This window comes from Coturnix japonica, chromosome 1 (assembly GCF_001577835.2).
Source record: "Coturnix japonica isolate 7356 chromosome 1, Coturnix japonica 2.1, whole genome shotgun sequence".
In the NCBI taxonomy this organism is placed as follows: domain Eukaryota; kingdom Metazoa; phylum Chordata; class Aves; order Galliformes; family Phasianidae; genus Coturnix; species Coturnix japonica.
This window is the reverse complement of record NC_029516.1, coordinates 159,594,593-159,620,562: the sequence shown is the minus strand read 5'-3', so window position 1 is coordinate 159,620,562 and position 25,970 is coordinate 159,594,593. Positions and strand designations below refer to the sequence as shown.

Genomic DNA, 25,970 nt, shown 5'->3' with positions numbered 1-25,970 from the left:
GAGCATGAAAAAGATATTTCAAAATGTCTCTTGAATCACATACATTATAACTGAATCCATTCGAATCCAATATGGGTAAGAAACTTCCTGAAAGAAAACAGATTTTACAAATTGGACAAACTTTTTTAAGCAAAAGTTTTCTTACTTCTCTTTCTTGAGGCAGATCAATTAAAGCAGAGTAGTACATACAAGTAGCTGCTGAAGTTGTCTGGCCTCAGGTTGAATATGCCTGTTCCATACAGCCATCTAACCAGGAAGTTTAAGGACACAAATACAATTTTAAATACATCTCCACAATACTCCCAAGTATGGGAAAAACTGCAGCTACAAATACGTTTAATCGCTCGTCAAAGGCCTGTGATGATAAAAATTCTAAACCTCATCAAATATTTCACTACTCCATGAATCTGACATTTAGAAAGTTCTTTCTAACATTTCCTTTGAGTAATTCCTAGCAGTTTGAACCCTTATATTACTTATAGTGGTCACTATTGGCAAAACAGATTATTTATTTTCCTTGCAACATCCTTTTACATATTAGAATGCGTACGTCTTTTCCTCTGCAGGCTGAAGAACTGAAAATGGTTTACTCCTTCTCCAGGGGATGATCTCTACACTTCTGATCACCTACACAGCATTTGTCCAGACTCTGAGGAGTCTCAGTCTTCCCCAAAAGGTGACTCCTCACATGGAGTCCACTGCTCCAGTAGAGACCCCCATAATACTGACTGAGGATAAGGCTGACTCCGCTCATTGTACTGGCTACTCTTATCCGTAGATTCCAATGGAAGGATCATCCTTTGATCAGTACAGTGCTATCAAACTAAATCAAAATAATGCACATCTTTTTCTGGAGGACTGCTGTGATTTACCAGAAGTAAATGCTTTCTCATCTCCACTGAGATTCATCTCTTGGTTTGCAGATTATTCTTCCAGTTTTTCAGGATCCTTTTGAAATGTGACCTTGTTCTCCAGTACAGTCCCTTCTCAGTTCTGTGTTATCTGCACAATGATCCCAGCTACTCTCTATCATTAAGTTCACTAGGTGAAAAACAGAAAGAAAAACGAGACTCCAGGAAGGTTTCCAAAGAAAATCTTCTAAATGTATCTTTTCATTTCGGGAGAAAGTTATAAACAATTAATAGCAAAACTAATCCAACCATTTTTGTACTTACTGCACATAAGTTTCTCCTAGACCATATTTCTCTGCATTACTTGTGAAAATATCACAGAAGACTAATTAAAGCCTTTAAATAAACTCAAAACACATGGCAGCTACTCTTCTGGTTCTATTTGCAGGTTCTACTATTTTAACATAGAGAAATTAAACTTAGTGATTATTTATTCTTGACAAGCCCACACTGGCAATTATTCATCTGCTTAATACCTTGTAGATATACAGAAACAGTTTGACAAATCATTTTTCTCAATATTTAGATGACTGCACCCACTGTCCCTGATTCCTCTCTCCCCTCTGACAACTGATACATTTATTCAATCCATCCTGCACCGTACCTCAAAGATCAGGTCACTATTAGATGACTTAAAAGGCCACTTGGGTAGCACAAGCAGTAAATGTTGGCAGCACTACTTCAGATGAGTTAATATGGCTTTATCCTTCCCATATTTCCTACTTACATATTTCCCATGTCTGTAGTCTTTTCCCCAGTAGTTTCCCTTTCTGGTTCGGTGTTAGAACTCCAATTATTTTCTATGCTTCCTCCATAACCCAGTTCCTGTGCTCTTAAATTATGGCTTTTTCATTACTGAAAGTTTGGATTTGAATCAAAAACGAAACCAAAACAAAATTCTTACACATTTCTTTTGTTAAGAAGAATGATTATAGCTTTAAAAATGTTAAAAAACGAAGCTTAAAATAAAATGATCCCAAACGACATGAAATTCTGGAACAGTCTTCCAATTAAGAGATTATTAAAACACAAAAGACACAATGGGTTAAAAAGGAGGCAGAGCAATTTGTGACTTGAATTGTACACGATATGTTTACCCGCTACAGAAGGATTTTAGATTTGAGGTCCCAAAGAACTCTAGCCAGCCTACAGGTTCCCAAATATCTACTGCTCTTTCTGAATTGTTTTACACTTCCTACCATTACCCCTCCACAGTTTGTATGACATGCCCAAACAGTAATTTTACTGTTTATCACTGGCTTTCTTCACCTGATCCAGTAAATCTAGATATTTTGTCTTGACTCTGTGCTTTGGCCTATGAATATGGCAGGTCTCTTTTGAAACTGATACAGTGCCCTTTCATTAAGATCACAGACATCCACTCTGCAAACAGATGTTCCAGTTGAAGAAGGCAGTTTCCCTTCCCTCCTTTTCACTGTTCATTACTGTTTTATCACCAGTGATGCATGCTAATGCAGTAAGTTTTCCCAGAAGCAGGACTGGGAACACTCACATGGCTTGGCTGTGGGGAGCAATTGGCAGCTGATAAATAGTAAAAAATGAATAAGAACGGTACATTTTCTACAGATTTAGTACAGATGACAAAGCTTGCCCACCTACCTAACTATTGGTTCTATGTTGTCCTTACTTTCTGCCATTTATGTACCACTCACCTACTTCCTTATGACTTTTTCCACCAGGGAAGACAAGGAAAATACATTTTTATGAAATACATTTTTATGAATCTTTCCCAAACTTTCAACTTATTTCTCATTCTCAGTGTGAACTGAGAATGAACCCAGAAGTCATTTACCCCACCATCTAGGTGCGATACATCCACCAAGGAGTCACTTTCATGACTGTTCCCCAATAACTGAAAAGGTCCAAACCCTCATTACTGACACCAATGACTTTCTGATTTTATTACATCTTTACCTGCCTTTTCAGAAATGCAGAAAGACAGAAGGTGGCCAGACTATTTCTCTCTGACCATCTTCCACAATCTGCACTGGCCTCACTTCAGCACTTTGACAGAAATTTGGCAGCATCATTTGTTATGGTGAAAGTTATCTGTTTTCCCCCAACACACAAAACAATGCTTTTCTCCACTTTGTATCTATATATGCTACCGGTATTCCAGACAAAGACGATACCTGTTGGATTCTGTAATTTAGATCCATCAAACTCTCTGAAACGTTTCCTGGCCAGCACTCTGCATATTTATTCAGGGTTTATTACAGAAACTTTGCTGAACATAACAAACTCAATATTTTGTGCCAATTGACTGAGAGTATGGATATCTGATTGTGTTCAGACACGAGCTATTGAAACCACAAATACCTGAGGTTAAATATGGAACTCACTCAAAAAACACCAAAGAAAAACCCACCAAAACAAAACACCCCACCAAACAACCCAGCAGGTAAAGTTCAAAGATGAGCTTCAAGGTTGATTACACCTTCTGAAATGTATCTAGAGCTCAATCTATTTCTCCCCTCTGAAAAGATTATAGAGCAGTTTATTTTAGGGTAGTTATTTTCTGGAAAATGATTAAAGCTTCTTTATTTTGAGGTGAAATCTACAGGCATAGCAAGACAAAATTAGAAGATTTAGAAGGGTGTCAGAGTGGTACCTATGACAATAACAGGCAAATTGATGCTGTAAGAACAATGATGATGGCTTTTGCAGTCTCTCCAGCAAGCAAACAAAAAGCCACAAGGGGTTTAAGATGGCAATATACACTTTGCTCTGCTCTCCTATGCCTTGCAGAAATAATTTGAGATGAGTAATACTGAAAGTGATCACCGGTGTAGCTGCTTGAAGTGGTAAAAGTGTTAGAAACTCAGAAGCTTCAAGCACACTAGCTGTCTGGAACCAGGAACCTGAAACATCAAGTTTCCTGCACATCAGTTGATCCCTACATGTGGATTTTAGATGTGTTATGTCACAAGTAGCCTATTACATACATGTTCTTTGTAAAGAAATACCAAATTATTTCCTTTCTTATGACAAATGACACAGTTGTTCTGAAGGATTTAAAACCCAGCCGGTTGTGTGTGTGCCTACACACACATACACAAGCGAAAATATACACGCAAAGAGCTACATATAACCAGTTACACGCAACATTCTGGTAATTGGAGTATAATGACACCAGTATAAGCTATCGCTTTATGAAGTACGCGGGGTCAAGTAGTTTCTGTTTACTTTTCAGTATGGTAGGAAATTTTTAAAATGCTATTTAAAAATATTTACTTGCTTTCAACCTACCCCTTGAAACAGTGCAGTAAATTTGATGAGAAATAAAAACTGCGTAATAAACCAAAGAGAGGTTATATTGCTATTACTTCTTTATGACAGACAGCTGGCAAAAACATCACTTGAGTTTTAGATGGACCGTACGTGTACTGATTTGACATACACAAATAAGCAAACTGCTTAATTTTTTTCACTCTTTTGCTCAAGGGAAGCAGAACATAACTCCCAGACAATTTGTACTTCAGCATATTTCAAGCTTAGAACAGAAACATAGCTCCCAGCATCACCAAACGCATCATTCCACAGAGATCTCCCTGCACAGCGGTCTGTAGTGCCCTCTCTTCTGTACGCCCAGGCAACTTGTATATTTTAACCTGCTACATAACTGCTATAATCCTACACTCCAAATATGTAAAACTATAGACTTAGATACAATTGTTTCCAAAAATATGTACTCTGAAAATGGTGTACGTGCAAGAAAATGTACTTAAACATAACTTTTGTTGAGTCATCCATACACAATGGCTGAGATTCTGGAGAACAGCCACAGCAATGACAATAGAGTAAATCATGGAATATCCCAAGTTGGAAGGAACCCACAAGGATTACTGAGTCCAACCCCTGGCTCCAAACAGGACCACCCAAAATCCAATTTCTATGTCTGAGGGCGCTGTCCAAATGCTCCCTGAGCTCTGGCACTCGGGGCCATGCCCACTGCCCTGGGCAGGCTGTTCCCTGCCCACCGCCCTGTGGTGCAGCCCCTTTCCCTCCCCCCCAGCCGCCCCTCCCCTGACAGCTCCATGCCGTTCCCTCGGGCCCTGTCGCTGTCACACAGAGCAGAGCTCAGCGCTCCCCCTCCGCTCCCTGTGAGGAGCTGCAGCCGCCATCAGGCCTCCCCTCAGCCTGCCCTGCTCTAAAACCTTCTCTATCTCTGTTGCCCTCCTTTGGAGGCTCTCTAAAAGCTCTATGTCCTCTTCATACTCTGGCACTCAAACTGCATGCAGAAATCAAGGAGAAGCCACAGAGCAGAGAGGGAAAATTACTTCCCTTGTCCTGCTAGCAATGCCATACTTGATGCATCCCAGTTGACTTTCCTGGCTGCTTGAACAACGTACATAAGAAAGATGAAATGTTAAAAGAAAATGGTAAATTCTATTTCTTTGCTTTGCTTTCTAGTGCACCTAGTAACACCATTCACTTCAATTTGATTGAATCATTCTCATTGGTGAGAGAGAACTGCTGGTGCACAACATTAACAATGGCAATAACAGTTCCAAAAGCCATAAAGAAAGCAAAGTCAACTGGAAAAAAAAAAAAAAAAAAAAAAAAAGAAGTCATCGAGGAACAAAATGAGCCAAATTATGATGAGGGAGAAATACATGAACATTAACACACCATAAAACTTAAATACAAAGTTTTAAATGACAAACAAAAATGAAACAGAGCCACATAAAATATTGTGTCACACAGGAGGGACACCAGAAGAGAAGAATCTCCAGGTAGTGAGTGGTATTCAGGTTTAAAGAATGGGCTTAAAGATGCAAACGAGTGAAATTTCTCAGATCATAACCCTTAACAGCATTGTGACTATAGCTAGGTTCTACAAACCATTTTGGTAAAAATATGGTCTACGCCAGAATGTAATAATAACAAGGCAAATTCAGAGAGAATTACAAGTGCTACACTTTGATTTGTGCAACCAAGAATAACAGCGGAACTCATCTTACTATTTTATTCCACGTTCCAGAAAAAGAAGTCTACAATCTAATACAACTATAATGGGAGATTAAGACCTTCCTCAGGAGGATCTACTATATAGTACCAAAATCCAATTGACAACTGTGTTTAAGGAGATAATGGAAGAAGTAATACTGCTTGTACAAATTAAAAACAATTTAGACAATAGTGTTTTCTCTAATAGTTTGGATAAAACTTCTATACTAAATGAAAGATTAAGTATAACATAATTTTCCATAACAAAGAAAGGCAGTGCTCCTGTGCATTTGATATCCCCAGGTTACTTCCTGAGATCTAATGATATTTTCCATTTCTCCATTTATACTTGCACGTCTGCAAGTCTGGAACTGCCTAAGATGAATTGTTTTTGCCTATATGTAGTTTCTGTTAAGGTTTTGTTTTCATGCGTGTATTCATAACTCTATTCTTTCTAAATCTGTTTTCTGAATAGCCTTAACATAAGTGCTGAAATAATGACTACTGGTTGATTCTATAATTCTAAATGTTATCATTCCACATCAAGACAGTTAAGTTGCAAAAATCTAACCCAAACCCCACAGGACTAGATATAGTCCAGCGATGCTGAATGTCAAGTTCTGAAAGCTGAATAGCATTCTAACTTAAGAATCATGACATGGGAACCTTTAAAAGTCCCTTCCAACTCAAGTGATCCCATGATTCTATGAAATGAGAACATCAGCTAATGACAGAATCAGAAGCTCAAAGTATTCCCATCTCTTATCAGTGTGTGCTGCCTTCCTTACAGCAAATGCAGCATCAAAAAAACATGCCTTCATCAAACTATTGCCTCTTACTAACTTCAGAAATAACAGCAGTGCTATCTTACCCACAGGGTTTTAAGTGTACAAATTAAAGTTTTGAAACATTCTTAGTAAAGCAGAGAATACATGCCAAATAAAAGATTGTGAGGGAATCATAATTACGTGTTCAAAACAGATTTAAAGACTTTGCACAATAAGGATGAAATATTCCGGTTCAATTAAATTTTTCTCTGTTCTATATAGAATAATAGATGTTACAAGTATAGTGGAGGTGCACAGAGGGATTTTATTGTTCTTACATATTCTTACATTAATGCTGAATTTTTAACTTCTGTCGTGTACATTTTGGGAGCTCCATTTCAGACATCCATTCTTCAGAGAAGCTGGTATTTTACAATTCTTTCCATACCAGGAGAACAATTGTGTTTTGTCTCAATTGTAACTTAAATCTTCAGCATTTATGCAAGCTATGGGCTAGATGTTTCTCCTTTAAATGCAGATGATGATGGATCAGTGGCCTCATGCAAGGAATGTCACTATTTTTCCACCATCAAATTTAATACCTGAAGCAAAAGAAATGAGAGAATCTAACTTCCAAGACTGTCACTGTCCTTGCTAGCATCCCTTTCATTCACTAGAGATCTTTCAGAGGTCTTTATATGCCTTTCCTGTTGCCCTTCATAAAATCTCTCAGTAGATTCAATTCCAGGTTGGTTTTACTCTTCCTGACTCCAAACCTGCACATTCAGACAGTGCCTCTGTATTCTTTCCAGGCCACTCATCTCTTACATCTCTTGCACACATACATTTTAGAGGAACTCCACAAAGGCTCTTGCTGCCTCTGTTTGCATTCCTACATGTGGATGTGGACCATTCTCAAAGGCTGAATGAAGCGAACCCTGAAAATTGGTGAGTTCTGCTTGATTCTATTTTGCTCTAGGACTGTATAAGATATTTTCCAAGCAGATCCCTGAGCAGGCCACAGTCTATTCTCCTCAAGTCCAGTGCTGTGATCCTGCCCTTTGCCTTGTGCCCGCCTCAGGATACCGAGCCCCCACATCAAGCATGGCTCATTAGCCATTACCCTCTGAGGATGATTTTATTCATTTTGTTCACCCATTCAAACTGCAGCAACCTAACTTGGATGAAAGAATATTTTGAGAGACAATGTTGAAGGGTCTTGCTTAAATGCAGACATATAACACCTACTACTTATGGACCCTTGTCCACAACTCCAGTCACTTTACCACAGAAAGCAACCAAGTTAGTCAGGGATTATTTACCCTTGGTAAAAAAGCATTCCTTATAGGTTGGCAGGATAGAAAATGATAAAATTCAGAAATAAAAGAACAAAGAACAGATTCAAAAGTGAATAAAAAGAGCCATTCAGATCAGGATGAAATGCATGAACTTCTGTATGAATACTCTAAGTTTAAACAACTTAATGGATAAATCAGAAGACAGTTCTACAAGAGGCTATGACATCCTAATAACTCAGCAGATAGAAGACAACAAGTGAGATATGGCAACGTCTGTGTGAAAATGGAGTGGTCCATACTGACACTGTCACTGTGACACTGCACATTTTTCAACACTTGTACATGTTTTTCAACACCGGTACATGTTTTAAAAGATGCAGCTTCAAAATGAGAATGTTAATTTCTACTAATCACCAAAATGAGTTCAAATGAAAACAGGAATAAAGAAATCATTAGACTGGACATGTTCTCCAGATCATAGACATCAGGCTGAGCAAATACAGTGACATATCCAGGGAGGGACACAGGATAAGTCTTTTCATCTGGCAGCAGAGTGTTTAATGCACAGTAACACATCAGGCTGTGAATACAGCAACTTGTTAGGAAGGACACATTTTCCACAAGAAACTGTAACTTCAAAAGTCATTTGAATATTTATATTTATTAAAGGGGAAAGATGAAGCACATTACTAATGGAAATAACATCATCAAGCAGCCAAACATTGTATCTGGCAAACTAAGTTTATTTGCGTGCCTCTGCTGAAAGTGCAAGTGCTTTCCATTTTCTAATATTTACAAATAAATAAAGGAGCAGCTAGTATGCTGATACCTTTACTACCACACAGCAGGCTACTAGTGTCTCGAAAAGGTAGACTTCCAGTGAATATCTGTCAACAAGTCTATGCATGACTGAAGTCAAATTACAAATAGTAAAGTAACAGCTTTTTGAACTCAATGCCAGCAAAATATCATGTATCTAATCCATGAAAGAATTACAGACCTCAAGACTGCTATTATTTTATTATCCATGCCATTCACTTTTTGATCTGCTTCACAGCTTTGTTTGAACTTATGAATCAATGGCGCCTACAGTTGGTACTCCACCAATAACGTCTCTACATACATAGACAATAAAATGATTTTATATTGAAATGATCTATGCATTTTATTACAATCGTGTAAAAAATACCCAGCAATGTTGCTAGCACAAATAAACACAACTTCAGTAGCAAGCAACACAGGTTAGTTCCTATGAAATCTTTGCATCTGATTTTCGCAGTTGTTCACCACCTGTGGGACTTTTTTTTTTTGTCAGTAAGTAAAAGTACAACTGACAAACTGTTTCCTGAGAGGAAAAGCTCTTGCATTAAAATAAACAGACCAAAATGCCAGCCAACATATCACACAAAGTGTAACCTCAATTTCATATCTGATGCTGTGCATAAGGAAGGATTTTCTTCACCAATTCAACCCAACCCAAGACAAAGACAACAATGAACCAACATACAAATCTAATAATAATTACTGTGTTTTCATAAATAATTTTACAGGTAATATCAGCAAAGCCTGGGATTATTTGTGACCTTAAATCAAAAACTAGGAAATAGATTGCTGGACCAAAATCCCATTCCAAATAATACAGATAAAAATCTGGATCAAGAAGAGCCAGCACTCCATTAATCTTCCCTGGGCAGTGCGTTACTTCATGTTCCATAGATTTAAAGATGGATTTCAAGTACAGGATGGTCACAAGCAAAAGATTTGAAGAAAGCATGAGACAGAAGTTTAATGATAAGTAACAAAGACTATGTGAATGGTCTGCAAGTGGCCCAGCTAAGCCAGGTTTAGTGAGTCAGACAGTGGTACCTTCCCTTACAACTGCCACACAACAATGCTAATAAATGTCAGTAATCATCAGACCTTATTCTTTTTCAGATGCAGGTATCAAGTACCGACACATACAGACTGAGTACATGAAGAAAAGAAAACAAAGAACTTTATCACTGAAATGAAAACACACACAGCATTATAAAAACTAACCTGTTTTTAGAAGTGTGACATACTTAAAAGACGGAAAAAATGATAAGTTACTTCTGTTATCCAAAAAAATTAGAAACATGCTACAGACAAAGCACCTCTAGATGTTCAATACACAGTTAAGGGTGGGAACAGAGTAACCCCAGATAAATACTGTCATACCTAGCAGTACCAAAGAACTGAAATTACCCTAGAACCATAAGTACCTTGTCCTGATGGGCAGCCCAAAACTCACTTCACCAGCACACCAGCAAGCATGATAGCTGCTGCTGTACAGTGCTGACCATTGCTAAGCTGGGTCACATTTTTGTTTTCGCCTTCATTAAAGAAAACATAAAAAAGAAGGCAATTAGATGGGCTGAGTAACAATCTGAACAATTTACTGCTAATTACAAAGTACCCGTTCTTATGGTCACTAAGTTGGATGAAATAGTCATTTTGATTACAATCTGTATGCATAAGAGCATTTGAAAGCATTATTTAAATAAAGTTTAGCTTAACTCTTTCACTGTATTTTTGCTGTTTGGCATCTCTAACCTTGAAGGTCACACACCAATTAAGCAACTACTTATTAAATCCATTTTTCTTGAAGTAATTTTTAACCAGGGTCTTCTAAGCTATTATTTTTTCTACTTCAAAAGGTTTTAACACAGAGATAAGAAGCTTAGGGATGCCACTCCCACATCAGCTAGCAATGTCCATTTTTTACAATGATTTCAAACACCAGAAAGGAAGTTCCTAAGTACAACTCCAAATTCAGATGAATATCAAACTACAGAAAGTTAAATGCAATGTCCACACTTAAAATATGCTTGCTTTTAGCCATTCCTCAGATATAAATGTTATTAGTGTCACAAACAGTAGTGGAGCATGCTGATTACGATGCAAGCATTTCACATCCTTGCTAAAGGGCTTTTTTCACCCTTGGAAAGGATCTTGTTTTGCCACAAAACTGAACTTGAAATCCCATCTAGAAGCTCTTCTTTCTTTCCTTCCCACTCTCTCCATTAACACTCACTATAAGGTAAAAATATTTGTAAGCAAATCTAATTAGTAAATAAAATGAAATACCAGAAGTTTTTTAAAATTAGACACTGCACACGAGTTCTTTTGAACAACCAGTGTATACACATAGATAAAAGAGTAAATTATTAATGCAGGCTTGATTTCAATTAAGCATCAAGTCAAACGCAGCCTACAAAGAAACCAACGCATCAGTTTTTCCATGTCCTGTTCTTGAAATTAAACCAATTTAACATTTTAATTAGCAAAAATCTTTAAAGAAAGCTTTAAAATTTGGAATTAGGCAATGCAAATTACAGTCCTTGCAATTTTATTCATTAATTATTCTAATTACCTCCATAGCTAATGTTATGTCTAAATATTAATTCCTGAAAAGAAAATGGCTCCAAGCTAGTCATTAAATCTTCCACTGAGAGAAGCCCCAGCCATCCTTAATACTGCAAGTAAAAAAATCCTAAAAAGCTACAGAAGGCCACTAAATAGGATGTGCGTAATTCGCTTCCATGTCAACACTATTAAACTAACTCTTAACAATGGACATTCCTCCCCAGTTAATATTTTTGTGTATATGTTTTACTATACATATATATATACACTGAATATTTTGCACCTGCATACTACTTAAAGATTGCAATTCTTGCCTTTCAGTCTACTATAAAAATAAGTTTGAAGCCAGTGATTCTGTATATTTTCAGAGCAGCAAATTACACAATACTACAATTTGGTTGGCACAAAACTACCTGTGCAAATTACTTACACTGTTTAAAAAATAGTTAATTCTTTGGTTACAACACGTCCAACATATTTTGTCTCTTAAATATCCTAAACTATGCAACTTTCTGTAGAAAGAGAAAAAAATTCAGAACTTCTAAGCTATTTCTTGTAGCTTTTTCTGTTCTTGTTTCAGACCAGGATACTTTTCTTTAACCTTCCTTGAGCAAATACTTGTTTAAAACCAAAATGCACTGGAAAAAAAAAAAAAAAGAAAGAAACTGGAAATCCAAAGCAGGAAACCAACATGGCTAAGGATGCTTCTTAAAGGAAAGAAAAAGACAGGCTGAGTGAACTGGAATTAAAACATTCTTACTTGGGAAGCATCTTGCCAAAACTGAATGTGACTCTGCTGTTTGGACAACAGACTGTCTAATGCAAAGTACATTTCATGTATCTGTTTGTTCTCCATAAGCTCTCATATGGCTCTCCAAATTTAACAGATGAGCTTAAGGTCATTTCTCCTAAATGTGTGAAATACAAGGAGGGTTAGACAAGGGCTTTAATCAAGGAACAACAGTGTTTAAAGTTTGTCAAAATACTATATTTAAAAGAAGTCTTTCCATTGTTATGGTAAGCAGCTTTAACCATCACTGGGGTATAAGCTGGCAGCAGCTGTGAACAGCTATTTAGGTCCCAGGCTTAAATAACTTTGTTCCACAAATATGGAGAACGTAAAAATGACAGCCTCAAATTAAACAAGTTTTTTGGACCTTTGCTTCTACTACAGCAAGGTATTGGGAGTGTTAGAGGACAGACTCCAGTGCATGATGTTCTTAACACCAGACAAGAGAATAGTCACCTCTATGTACTTTCCACTGTCCAGTGACTACAGTTCTCCACATGCACAACCAGAGACAGTATGACATAGCACTGAACTAAGAACATTTTCTAAGGAGGTGGGAAAAATGAAAGGTAAATCAAACATTTTAATTTAACAAGCAGTACATCTTTGAATAAGAATTAATTGCTGGGTACACAGCAGAAAAGCAAGTTATTCAAAATCAGATTTTGGTCAATTGGGCTGTTAAAAACTATGTTTCTAACTCATATGCTAAAAATGCAAGTCACTTTATATTTTGAAAGCACAACATCTCAATGAAGTGCAGGTCGCAGTTACCTTGGCCTTATTAGTAGCTCTAAGATTAATTTCAGCCCAGCTTGACATTAAATATTTATACGAAGCTTCTTGTTACAAAATAACCTTTAATTAACAGTGAAAAATAATCACAGCTACTAGCACGACAGATTGATACTGCAAGCTATAATATCACAAACATTTATGATTTTATTATATACTTTCGTAACATTTTTGTTCTGTAAATGAGTTGCACATAACCAAACACACAAAGCTAAAGCCCTATACATTCACACTTGCTCTGGCCATCCCATCTAATGAGTGGCCAAATAATCCTGGTAGTCAAGGACGACCATGGAGGAATTCATTTCTCAGAACAGGATTTGTTTGTCAAAAAGCAATTTGAAGTAACTCATCCCTCCGAGCACTGGAAATAAGAGGCCAACACTGTCAGAACAGCTTTGCTTCCACTCCAGCCTCCTGTGACCTGAGGCCACCTGAACTTCTTGGCGCAACGTGGCACCAAGCGCTATCTGCGGGATAGCCACAAAAGTAACTTCTGAATGTCTTTCAAGTTTTTATTCTAGGAGAGATAAAAGAGAGCTGTATGCTTAATTTACATTGACTTTAAGTGGCCAAGAAAATGAAAAAATATACAGAAAATTAGGCTTGTGAGGAAAATGGGAGTCATACTTCTCCAAGTCTGGAGGAGGTAAATTGCCATTGTGGACACTTTTAGAAAGTGAGTTCTACTGCAGCACTTTATTTATCATTGTTGCCAAACACAGATGACTTCCACTGATGAAGAATTCCTCTTTCATTATCTTTGTGCTCACTAAAATGGCCCACACAATTTTTCCATCACGTTTCTATAAGGTAGCAAACAGTTGCAGTATCTGAGTAAGCTGCTAACATGACAGAACCTAAAAAGAAACCCCACTAGCACTAGATTTTGCACACTAAAACTGGCAGCGTTTATAAATTAAAACTGTAGATGAAAAAGCCATCTTCTTACAATGATTTGTTTATAATTTAGAAACAAAACAATGTTCAAATACAAGAGCGAGTTGAAAATGCCTGCATAGTATATTCAAACACAGCTACTGGCGTATAAGTCAAATGCTGCCTTGATTTGAAAAAAGTGACTACTTAGGAGCTGCAGCAGTAATGGTATCAGCTAAGCCACATGTCCAGCCTCTGGCTCAGGGGGCTGCAGGAAGATGAATTACACAGAAGGCTCACTATGCTTTGGGAAGGGATTGCACTTAATGCCCCGGAATGTGCCTCACTGAATGCCTGTGTCCAGCAACATTGGCTGGAATCCAAGCAGATCCATTACGTTCCCTTTATACATCAACTCACCACATGCCTTGGTGACACCGCAGATATGCCTTTCCTCCTCCCCCTTATTTTTAACTTAAGTATCTTTAACACGATAGAGATGCGTACTTCAGGCTATACCATTAAGGAGGAATTAAACCTAGTTTAGCACTTTATAAATTATTGTGTTCTCTCTTCACCTCTAATCTAATACCATGCTGAAAATCAAGCAAATTAATGATATAATTCACACAGATGCTTACATGAGTTGTGGTGAATGAACTGTACTTTCATGAAAAGTTATCCTAAAGGATGTTTTCTCTTTTTACTCCACTAGTATACAGGCATGAGTGTTGCAAGTGTGTTATCTTCATTTTCTTATGAAACTATTTGTGGACTCTGCTCCTTGCATAGTATGGTCTCCTATCCATTTATAGATGCCCATCTCATGACTACCTGAACACAAGCTGACCACCATTCGTACCCTCTTATCTGTATATTCAAGGTTTTCTCACAGAGAAGGTACATTCTACCTTTTCTGTAGTAGCAGCAGGGCATTTTTTCTTCAAAAAACACAGCTTTTAAATTTGCTTTTACTTAGACATAAGGGCTTGTGTGGTAATCAAAAGCTGGCAGAATCTTCCCAGTTCTAGCATCTCGTCAGATAGAGGATATTGCCTCTATTGCTGTAGTTTCGCCAAACACAAGCACATAGATACAAAATAGCTCTGAGTGTCCCTCAAGCATGAAGCAATAGGAAACCTGACCATCTGCAGGCCTGGGGTGGTAAGTAACAGCTCAGGTGTGACCTTCAGGATGACAAGGAACACATTTTGCATGAAGTAAATACACTTCAAAGAACTGCGAGTAACTTTTGTATCCACTTGCGCTGGTCCAGCAGTTAGATCAATTGGATATTTCCAATGGCTAGAGACAGATGCACATAATATGAATCTGAAGAGATAATACACAATTGCGAACTCTACTAAACTATACCAGAGTCTGATTCTATCATATTAACACTGCATCTAGAATGTTAGACTACACAGTCTGGTCCACAACTACAGTCTCACAAATACTTGCCCAAAAAGAGTCGGTCGTGCCATGGCACTCAGTATAATTGCTACACTTGAACCAGTATTCAGATATGCTGGAAGTGCTACCTCCTACCCCTGCCTCTGGGAATGAGAGTACAGAGTGAAGGAAACATTACCAGCTGCTTCAAGTGTTTCACAGCAGAGAGCCCGACTATGACTCACTGTCACTGACAATGCATCTTGAATTAATCACTGTCATTTCAAGGAGAAGAACTGTCCAGGAACCTCTTCACCACATGCAATAAGATGAGGCACTGAAGATAAACATACAGCAAACAGACGGCATATTAACAGATGAAAGTACATAACTTTATATAGAGGTGTTCACGCAAAGAATCCACTATTTATTGCTATACAAATTTGTGCTCAACTGCACACATATGGCACACATATTTTGGGTGCACAGAAGTTTTTGTACTTTCCTTCACATTTTGTGCTCAAGAGAAGAACACCAACCTCAAAATTAAAGAACAATGCAACACCATTTGGCAATACGACCTAATCAATTTTCCAAATTTAACTGGAGCTGGGAAAAAAAAAAAAATATGTCAGCAGTTTCCTACAATGTCTTTCTGGGAGGTTGTGTAGGAACATTCCATACTGGGAGCATATTCAGAATAGAAGAAAACACCATATTCCAGGAAAAAGTCATTTTATACATTTTACCTGAGCTGAAAATGTATTTTCTTTTTCTTCTTCTTCTTCTTCTTATTATTATTAATCCAGACACATAATAGTTGCTTTAAGTTTTGCAGTTTGCTTTCAATTTTGCAGTGTTCTCTGGGTTAAGTCCTTCCTATAGCTCACAACCTAAATGCATTTATTACTTTTAGGTCTTTAGCACTTTAAGTAAAATGTCTTAAATTCTTCTTTATTTAAGCAAAGCACAAATTTCTTTACACAAGTGCTTAACTACAGCTCTGCAGGAAAATAAAATGAACAATTCTTCTTTCTCTGAAGAAAAAAATACTGCAGCAGTAACACACACACACACTAACCACCAAGCTATAAAACCTAAGTCCAGCTCTGATAAAATACAGAAACTGATTCATTTTAAATAGCAAAATAAATGTCACATATTAACCGTACCACAGAGCACCTGTTGCTACCATCAATTATATCCCAACAGATTTTGCCGAAAAGCTATCATATGGAGGCCTCTGGCTCTACCAACTTTAAATGAAAAGAGTTTGCGAAGCTTAAGAAATTGTCAGCCAAATAAGGAAGAAATAGCAGCTTGTGCTGCCAGATCATTTGGTAGAGGACTAGAAAGAACTAATTTCAGACAACCTAAGTCACAGCACAAGTAAAGCATCTGCACATTGTAGGGCTCACCCAGCCAAACACCAGTGGAATTTGCACACTGTCGAAGTAGCTCTATTTCCATTACTCAGTTGTTTCTCATGTGCTTATAAACATCCCAGGCCCAGCCATGGAACCAGAACATGAAAGACTATGTTTCTCCCACTACTAACTTTATACTAAAACATGGCCACACGTAACTGCAGCAATTTGTTTTTTTCTTCGTATTCTTCTACATTACGTCAGTGACACAAACATTTCAGGAAGAGAAACCAGATCTTGCACTTGTGTTGAAGCACTGAAACAAATGTTTATGTTCTCTGACATATGCACAATAGCACTTAAAATGAATTCATTTTTTAACTTCCCAGAATGATTTAAACGTGGATGCAACATACTGCAAAATAACAGAAAACCTGCACAGAAGTGGAGAGGTGTCTCAGAAAGAATGGCTAAGTATTAAGAATGAGAAGTCCATCTAATGTGAGCAACTAAAGCACATATCAGTTCTTCTCAGTTATTCCCTATGAAAAATCTAGATTATGTAGTAATGCCCTACACTAAGTAGAAGTTTCTACACACCTGGGAGTGTTGGTCAGTGCTTGGCTGCACACGAGCCAGCAATGTGCACAGGAGGCCAAGAAGGTCAACGGCATCCTGCGTTGTATCAGCAATAGCGCAGCCAGAAGGAGCAGTGCCAACCCCCATCTCACCACAGTCTCCCTTCATGAAGTTGTAGAGAGGGATAAGGTTTCCCCTGAGCATCTTCTTCACCAGAATGAACGAACTCAGTTCCCTCAGCAGCTCCCCATAGAATTTGTGATCTGGACCCTTCACAATTGCTTTAAATTGTGCAATTTTTGTTCTCTGTGTTGAGTCCTCCCAATAGCTCACAGCCTAAATACTTTTAGGTCTTTAGCACTTTTAAAGTACAGTTGCTTAAATAAAAGAGAGCTTAACTTCATTACCATCATACTACTACTAACAGTACTACTAACAGTACTACCACACTGTATTTGCATAGTATTTTAAGCATGCATTATTTATAAGCAAAATTGATATCCTTACAAATATAAGGTAAGTTATATTTTATGCATATAAATACATGTATGTATATAGCTTTATATGCAACTCAGTGTATTTTAACATCACATGATAATTTAATATATCATTAATATAATATGGTAGTGTCTTCGAAAGTCTACTTCATCAAAGAAAATATCGTATTTATATAAGAGGTAAGACTAAGAAAAAATGTGTTCTGGAAATGCTGACTTCCTTCAGTTTATATCAATTTTTTGTCTGTGCTAGTGGTAGTCTGCAGTTTGTGGAGGTTGACTAAGGACTTTCTCAGCTGATTTGGCAAAGAAGCAAGGAAGGGATCTGTGCAGATAAGACAGCATTTATTAGCTACATCTGCTACAACTGCTTTATATAGACTTCATCACTGCAAGACAGTCACTCTTGAAATTTCTCCTACGCTGAATGGGACACAAACCGTAAGGAACCAATTTAAATGCAGCCTTGGTGTTTCAGCCTGGCAACATTCCCTTCTCTTATCTTCCAGCTCACAGAGCATTGACAACTGTCAGGAGCAACAGGAAGGAGATACAGCCAGCTGTATGTATATGATTCATGTCATTTTCTCTGTAATTATAGCTTGTTTTAGGCAGTGTTTTTCTGGAATATTATTCAAACAAAATGAAGCCTACTATGTTAAGTCAAGTATTGCAATTGTAGGAACCAAGCAATAGGAAAATTAGACGACATTATGGAGTACAAAAATGAGTGACCTGGAAGTACCCGGCACAGGAAATAAGGAAAAGTCCATTGCATGAACAGCCCCAGTGCAATTGTTACAGCATCTTTCTCCAAATTTCACTGGTGACAGCTGAAAGAGTTAAAATTTAACCTTGACCCCTAAGATTACATTTGACGTGTTGTTTTAGTATCAGTGAAAGCACCTGTACAAAGAATCTCTGTGCATACTGAGAAGGGAATAAATGTAAATAATTTCAAAGCCAAAAACTTCAGGATATAAATATCTCACATTCAAAAGGCTGAAATGGATACCACATATTTAAAGTTGTGAAACAAATGTACATCCATAAGTAATATCTAAGTCTATAATTAATTATAACATCATGGCCCTAGAGATTCCATACTCCCTATATCACATTCTATTTTGGGCACACAACATGACAATGCCTGTATGCCACTAATGCAGAGAATGAGGTTTGTGATATATTTAATAGCTCAGTTATTGATTTAGACTGCTTAGCAGACACCTGATACATACAGTATTTCCATAACACAGAGAAATACAGAATTAAACAAGAGGTAGCTACAGTTACTCTGTTCAGCTGCACAAGGGAAACAGTTCATAAAGACTGAAGTATCTTCCAGAGGGAAAAAAACAACGAAAAACAGGGATGGCCAAGCTGTTAATACAGTTCCAAATCTCTCCTCTTAGGTGAGAGTCACATATTTATTAACACTTAATTACTAGAGCAACACTGTTTTAAAATGCATTTTAGGATACACTATTAACTGAAATTTATTCATTCTAGATGAATTAGGAGGTAACAATGTTATCTAGCCATTTAAAGGCACAAAACCAAACCAAGTCTAGATGCCCAGGAGAGAAAAAACCTTCATACAGTCACACAATACACCAGAGTGACAAGACACACACATGAACTGTGTTCAAATGTCTTATGTTGGCACAGACTACTGATACCACAGATAAGTAATCACAAACTGACTACTCGTTTCCTTTCAAAAACAGAAAGATTTCATGATGAGTTAAAGTCCTGTCATGATCTAAGACAATATGCCCTGAATATTTATCAGGATAATAAATATAGCAGCAAAGATACAGCAGATTACAACATGATGCTGGTAGAGATGCTGGTACCCATGCTGACAAGAACACCGATTGCACGCACTGCACATCCACAAAAGGCCCTCCCGGCCCTGGGCCCTTCTATAAAGGAACATGGGTGCTTCAGAAGCACTTGTAGCAAATGTGGAGCCCACCTGAAGGCTGCCAACTCTACTGATGTTTCAGTAGATGTCCAGGCACCACCTTAGGGCTGGATTGTAATTATAATCTTTGCTTAAAGAGGTTCCAAATTACTACAGTAATGGTAATTTCCATCATTTTTACATAGTCTTGTTTCATTAGATAGATGCTATTAAGCACTAACAACCTGACTGTGTGGTCACCAGATGAATTGAAGCATTGCAAATGAAGCAGGAGGCTTCACTGAGGTCTGCATACTATCACCAAAAAGCATATTTGATGTGCATCAAAAACCTTTGCATGAATATTCTATCAAGGCATTATGCTGCATACTGTTATTTAATACACGCTCAGTTTTATTTTGTATGCATGCTAGTTGGCTGTCACACACACTCTTGCATTTGCATTCTCAATTTCTAATAGAAGAAGGACTCAAAAACAAGCACATAAATTAGTTCTTAGGATACAAAAACTATGCTAAGATCCTTGGTCAAACAAAGGCAAGCAATTTGGCTTTTTATTTTATGCCAAAGCACAAGAACCTTCCTGTCTATTTCTCAGATTAGGCTGTACATATTCACTCTGGTTTTATTTTAGAACCAGATTCCTCCTGGCAGTTCCATACATCACTACAAATCCTTATGCAACCGTATCCAGAGTTCTATATTTATCAAGATACCTCATCTGAACAGCAACGTTCTTCCTTTCCATGAACCAGTCTTCTAAAGCTGATTGCAAGGACTAAAACTCCCATTCCAGCAAGATGTGCCAGCAAGCCTCCCAGTTTTTATTTATGTCTTCTTTTATTCCTATTGGCAACTGAAGTCAAATGGTGCACGCACACATCCTGTCTGCCAATAATGACAACCTTCTTCATGCAGCTGTCATGCAAATTGTACCTTCCTAGATATAGATTATTAAAAAGAAGGAGGAATACATGGAGTGAGGAACTGTGTACTAGTTGTGTGAGCTTAAGTCAAAGTGGTCCACAGTCCACATAAAAATCATGAGAAGCTGAATGCAATGTACTTCCCTCCTTCCATTGCTCTAGCAAAACTGCATCAAATAATTTAAACAAAAAGCTGCTTTTGGTATGCATGCAACTGATGTCTTTTGGAAGCACGTGAGGAGGCAGTGCCAATACCTCCATGCTGTTTTCATGCCTATGTCTGAATTGACTCATCAAGCAAATATAAACTAAGAAGGTTACATACTTGTGGTTGACATCAGTAAATCACCTACTGATTTGGACTGGAAACTTTACCAAAGTGAAAACCAAATATGAGGTACCAGAGCCTGCCTGAATTGGATCCATCTCAGTACTGAGCTGTTTGGATACTCAAAGCAGGACCAAGAAACACAGAGAGTATTACAGAGCTTTCAAACCCATTTTGTCAGCTTCCAAGGTTGGAAACCCAAAGGACTTCTACCACAACCCTGAAAAAATCTGAAGTATATTTGATTCAAACATTCCCTGTAGCTGATGCTATGAATTGTGTTACCCTCGACAGCTCCTGGATTGGTGGAGAGGCCCCCAGTGGGAAATTGCATCTTTACTGCAGTGTCAGAACCAAGAGCAGCATCCCAGAACAAAACTGCTGTTTGGGGAATCCTTTGTGTTATTCTACATTTTTAATGCAGTGTCAGGCAACAGTTCCAAAACAAAGTTTTGTGGTGGTTACACAGGCAGCCCAAAATTGAACTGAAAGTGAAGTTCTGATCTGCAGAAGTATTTTACAATTGATCAGAATAAGAGTTCTCCTATAACACTGAATCACGACTGCCATGCATTTCTTCTCGCGGCGATTGCTTACAGTAGAAAATTGGAGAAACACTCCATTCAAAAAAGATTAGTGGACCTTCCTCCTTCTCCTCCTTCAAATATAAAGATCTATTTTTCTGGTTCAATAAACACATTTTAAATAAAATGAGAACTTCATAAAGCCACAAAAAACTCATTCAGCCACTAAAAAAAGCACAAGTGGTTTATATTCCACTGTTCAGAGAGTAGAATTCTCTTAACATTTTCAGTATGATCAAACACAATTAATGTGTTGTTTAAGACCACCAGGATGGGAGTTGAGTCTCTTCTGATCCGGAAGAACCAGAGCATGCTGCTGATGCAGCTCCACCAACAGAAGGAAGAGAAGCAATGGCTACAATCTCATAACAGAAACCGGTAACAAAAACAGAGAGAAGAATGCTGATGGTTAAGTTCACAGAATAGTTGAGCCTGGGAAGGATCTCAGGAGGTCAAGTTGTGCTTTCCACTTTAGCTCAATACCAAATATTTAACCACCAATTGATGCTCCTAGAGTCCTAGGAAAAGGATGATGCAACACAGTAACTTCCACGGGCACAAGTACTGGTAACAACTTTACTCTCATTTGGAAACAGTGACAGACTGTAGCATGAAATGCTACAGAGATGGCAACTACCAATCAAATGTAATCAAATTGCATTATTCTTTCCGAAACAAGGAATTAAATACGTCCATAAAACCCTCAGCAGGGGCAGGAGATGCTGCCTCTGGCAGTTTGGTGCTGCTCGGAGCTGCCTTGCCATTTGTAGCATGTGTGAGAATGAGAGTGAAGCTACAGTCCCTTGGCAAGTTCCCAACACAGACGGCAGTTTCCTGATGTGAGCCACCCCAAATTCACTTGCACACTCTGTGCTGCATACTTGATGCTTGACTCTGATAAAGACTACTCAGGTAGTAGAGACTGCAAAGTTGACTGGTGGTAACAGCGTGTTTGACCAAAGGAATCCAACAGCTGTAGGCCATATAATGCCACTTCAGTATGACAAACAGCAAACTATGACACAATACTGCATGTCTCATCGAAGTTCCCAATCACACATCGTGGAATCATAGAAGAGCAACTTAGGAAGCATCACTGCAGTGCACAGTGCAGCGTGTACACTTTTGACTCACTAAGGTGGGTAAAAGGTGTTTCTTCTGTTGTCCCAGCGAATACCTTTAATGAACTTCAACACAATTGGCATTTTAAATCACACTGGCAGAACAAAGTCTAGTTCTAGTCACTGCCACCTGATACCGTATAAAAGCTGATAGCTCCTTTCAGTTGGAAACACAGATTTTCCCAGCATAGGCTCTATCAGTTTCACTGATAAACAGGAAGAGTAGATGCACTTAAGAGTCTGCTATATACACAGACTGAGGGGGAAAACAAGCAAGAAAAAAATACTGCTTTTGCTTAATGTTTTTGTACAGTTCCCAACATAAGTAAGGACACCTTACACCTTTTTAAACAGTCAGTCAGCAAACAGAGAATGCTTTTACAAGCCTGTTTTGCCTTCAGCTCACTGCCCTTAGGAACTGATCACACACAGCGTGACACTAACTGCTTTTATAAAGGTCACTGCATTAATTGCAGCAACACGGAGTACAAAACATACGTCTGCTGCTACAGTGGGACATCCAACAATCTTTTTTATTGGAAAACTAGAAAGTTCAAATTGAATAAACTGCTTAACATTTGCAGAGCCCAGCAGTTTTCTATCTCCAAAAAATGAATCAATCCAAGAAGCTGAAGATGTTCAGAGTTCCCTCAGAACATTACAGAGTGTACTTCTGGGTCTGTCGCTGCATTATGTGGAAGTCAGTCCAAGAAGAAGCACCAAAGCTTTGTCATTTCAACTCAAATGTCTTTGTCTCTGGAGATGTTCAAGGCCAGGTTGGATGGGGCAGCCTGACCTGGTGGGTGGCAGCCCTGCCCACAGCATGGGGTTGGAACTGGATGGGCTGCAGGGTCCCTTCCAATCCCAGCCATGCAGTGAGTCTATGATTATGCACTGCATTAATACTTTTTATACGTACCTACCTTCATATCTGCTTAAGCAAGAGTCCCATATATATATGAAATAGGCCTCTATAACAGGATTTTTTAAACATACTATAAAGTTGCTCTGTCAATGTGTTAAATAAACTCCTGGTTCTATACAGTATAGAGATGTGTTTCCAACAAGATTTATAGGGGATCTGTGGCTGCCTTTCTCATGGGGAGTTACATCCAGAAAACCAACATTTTAACATGTGCTGTTCAAGGACACAGGACTAACACATTCTATTTCAGAAACAGGCACTCTTACGCACGAGCTTTCTATAAAGAAACAGCTTAGAACGTCTCCACAATTAAGACTTCAATATCAAAAAAGCAAATCATTCCTTGTTCTTGATTTAAGAACACTTCAAGTTGCAATTCACCTGTCTGCACTTCTGCCTTCTTCAATGCCTGAGACACTACCTCCAAGCACAGAAAGCACTGAATGCTTCCTCAGTCCCCTGGCCAGAAGCAGACAAACAGCAACACATGTACACACTAACCTCCCTCACCCCACTTAAAACCAGATTTCCTCTCTGGAGGAGGGATGGGGGAAAAGTTCACTACCTACACAAAAAGAGCGACAGCAGGAAAAAGCATTGCTGTGTTTTGGAACTTGTGGTGTGATTACTCTGGAAATGGTGCAAGTAGTTCAACCTGAATGGTACTGATATTCCAAGGCAAGGTATGTCCAAACGTTCGCTGCCAGGTATGAAGCAAACCATCCAGGTACCATCCTACCTGCTGCATATCATGCATTTCAGATGAAGTATGAAAGACAGAAGTGCTACTTTGTGAATTACTCTTTGTCAAGGGGAAGAGAACTATCCCGCTGTCTCACAGCGCCCGTAGCGAGGCCAGGCACAGAGAACGAAGCCACTTCCAGCACACAGGACAGCTCAACACAGCCCACACCTCGCACAGGCTATGAGAACTCACACCCAGCTCGCTGCCGTCGGGGCGGCCAGGCACCCGAGCAGCGCTTAGGCGAAAAACCTTTGCAGAAAAGAACCAAGTGCTCATTAACGAAGCGGGGCCGGGATCAGCTCGAGCGCAATACCACCGACCCGTCCCACAGCCCGGTGCTCCCATCTCCAGCCCGACTCAACAGCCGCAGCCCCAAGACCCCCCGCCCCACTCCGCCCCGTCCGGGGCCGCTCCCCGCTCTCAGCACGGCCTCCCCCGGGCCCCGCCGCCCTCCCGAGGCGCCCGCGAGCTGCGAGGCCCGGCACCCCGCCGGCTCCTGGAGCGGACACTCACCTGAGCCAGGACGGTGGGGAACACGCCCCAGCCGCCGTAGCACGCCGCCACTGAGCCTCCCCCGAGCAGAGCGGCGGCAGCGGCCATCTTCCAGCCGGGCGGGCGCCGCTGACTCCGGACGGGCCCCGTCCCGAGCAATCGTCCCCTCAACGGAGCTCGGACGCCCATCGCCAGCGCAGCCCTCCACGCCGCCATCTTCCCGGAAACCGCCGGCATGGGGCGCATGCGCGACGGCCCGGCCGGGACGGCGGGGCTGCGGGGCGAGCCGGGCTAGCGGGGTTAGTGCGGTTAGCGGGGCTCTGTGGGCCCGGTACGCACAGCGGGACGGACGGGCCTGGCGGGATGGTAACGGAGCTGCAGGTGCGGAGGACCCCGGAGATCGTGCGCTGAAAGCGGGAGCTGCGGCTGGCCCCGTTCGGCGGGATCCCGGCGGTGGAGGGGACGGCGGGGGCGGGAGATGGGCCGATGGTTGGACTTAGTGGTCTTAGAGGACTTTTCCAACCTCACAGTGATACTGTGGGAAGCTCAGAGGATAAAGCTGGTCAAGTCAGGTGGGGCTGTGTTAGTGCTGCAGCACTAACTTGGTGCTGTGGTGTTGGGAATGTCATGTGCCAGGCGAATAGCAGCGGGGTCTAAAACATCCTGTTGGAGTAGAGTTTCTCGTGAGATGCAGATGACAGGAGATGTTGCTTATACAAAGTGTCACGGCAGACGTGGCCGCTGAAGAGTGTGACAGATGGAGCTGACCTGTGCCATCACTTATGTCAGAGACAGCTACTCACCCTGGGTTTTTTAACATGTGTTTTGGTCGACTGCCACTTCTGTTCTACTGAAATGCTCTAAGCCTTGGCTGGGTGGAGCTTGGTGTTTGCTATTAAGTTTGTCCTTTTCTACTTAGTCCCAAATGCTGCTTTAATCCCTTATTCCTAATAGCAAAACACGTTTGCTTTTGTTTTTTTCAATACACGTGGTTGCTAGATGTTTTGTCAATCAAAAATGTATTTTCATAATGAGAGGCGAGGCACTGGGACAGGCTGCTGGGTGGAGATGTGGCGCTTAAGGACATGGTTAGTGGGCATGGAGGTAATGCATCGATGGCTGGACTAGATGATCTTAGTGGTGTTTTCCAACTCTAAAGATTCTATGATTCATATCCCATGATTGGGCTATCTGGGAGCTGGTGATGTGGTCACATGGGAAACCAGACATCATTTGTAGGTGTGTAGTGCTATGATTCAAGTTTTTGGAGTATTCATCTGGCAAAT

At 39.6% G+C, this 25,970-nt stretch overlaps 1 protein-coding gene across 1 annotated transcript in view; it reads right to left on the bottom strand.

Moving 5' to 3' along the window:
* Positions 1 to 24,930, bottom strand: part of MICU2 (mitochondrial calcium uptake 2) — a 122,001-nt gene extending 97,071 nt beyond the window's left edge. Inside the window, exon 1 of the mRNA XM_015852147.2 lies at positions 24,706 to 24,930. Coding sequence (XP_015707633.1) covers positions 24,706 to 24,930 — 225 coding nt within the window. The remainder of the gene's footprint in view (positions 1 to 24,705) is intronic.
* Between the last annotated feature and the right edge of the window lie 1,040 nt (positions 24,931 to 25,970).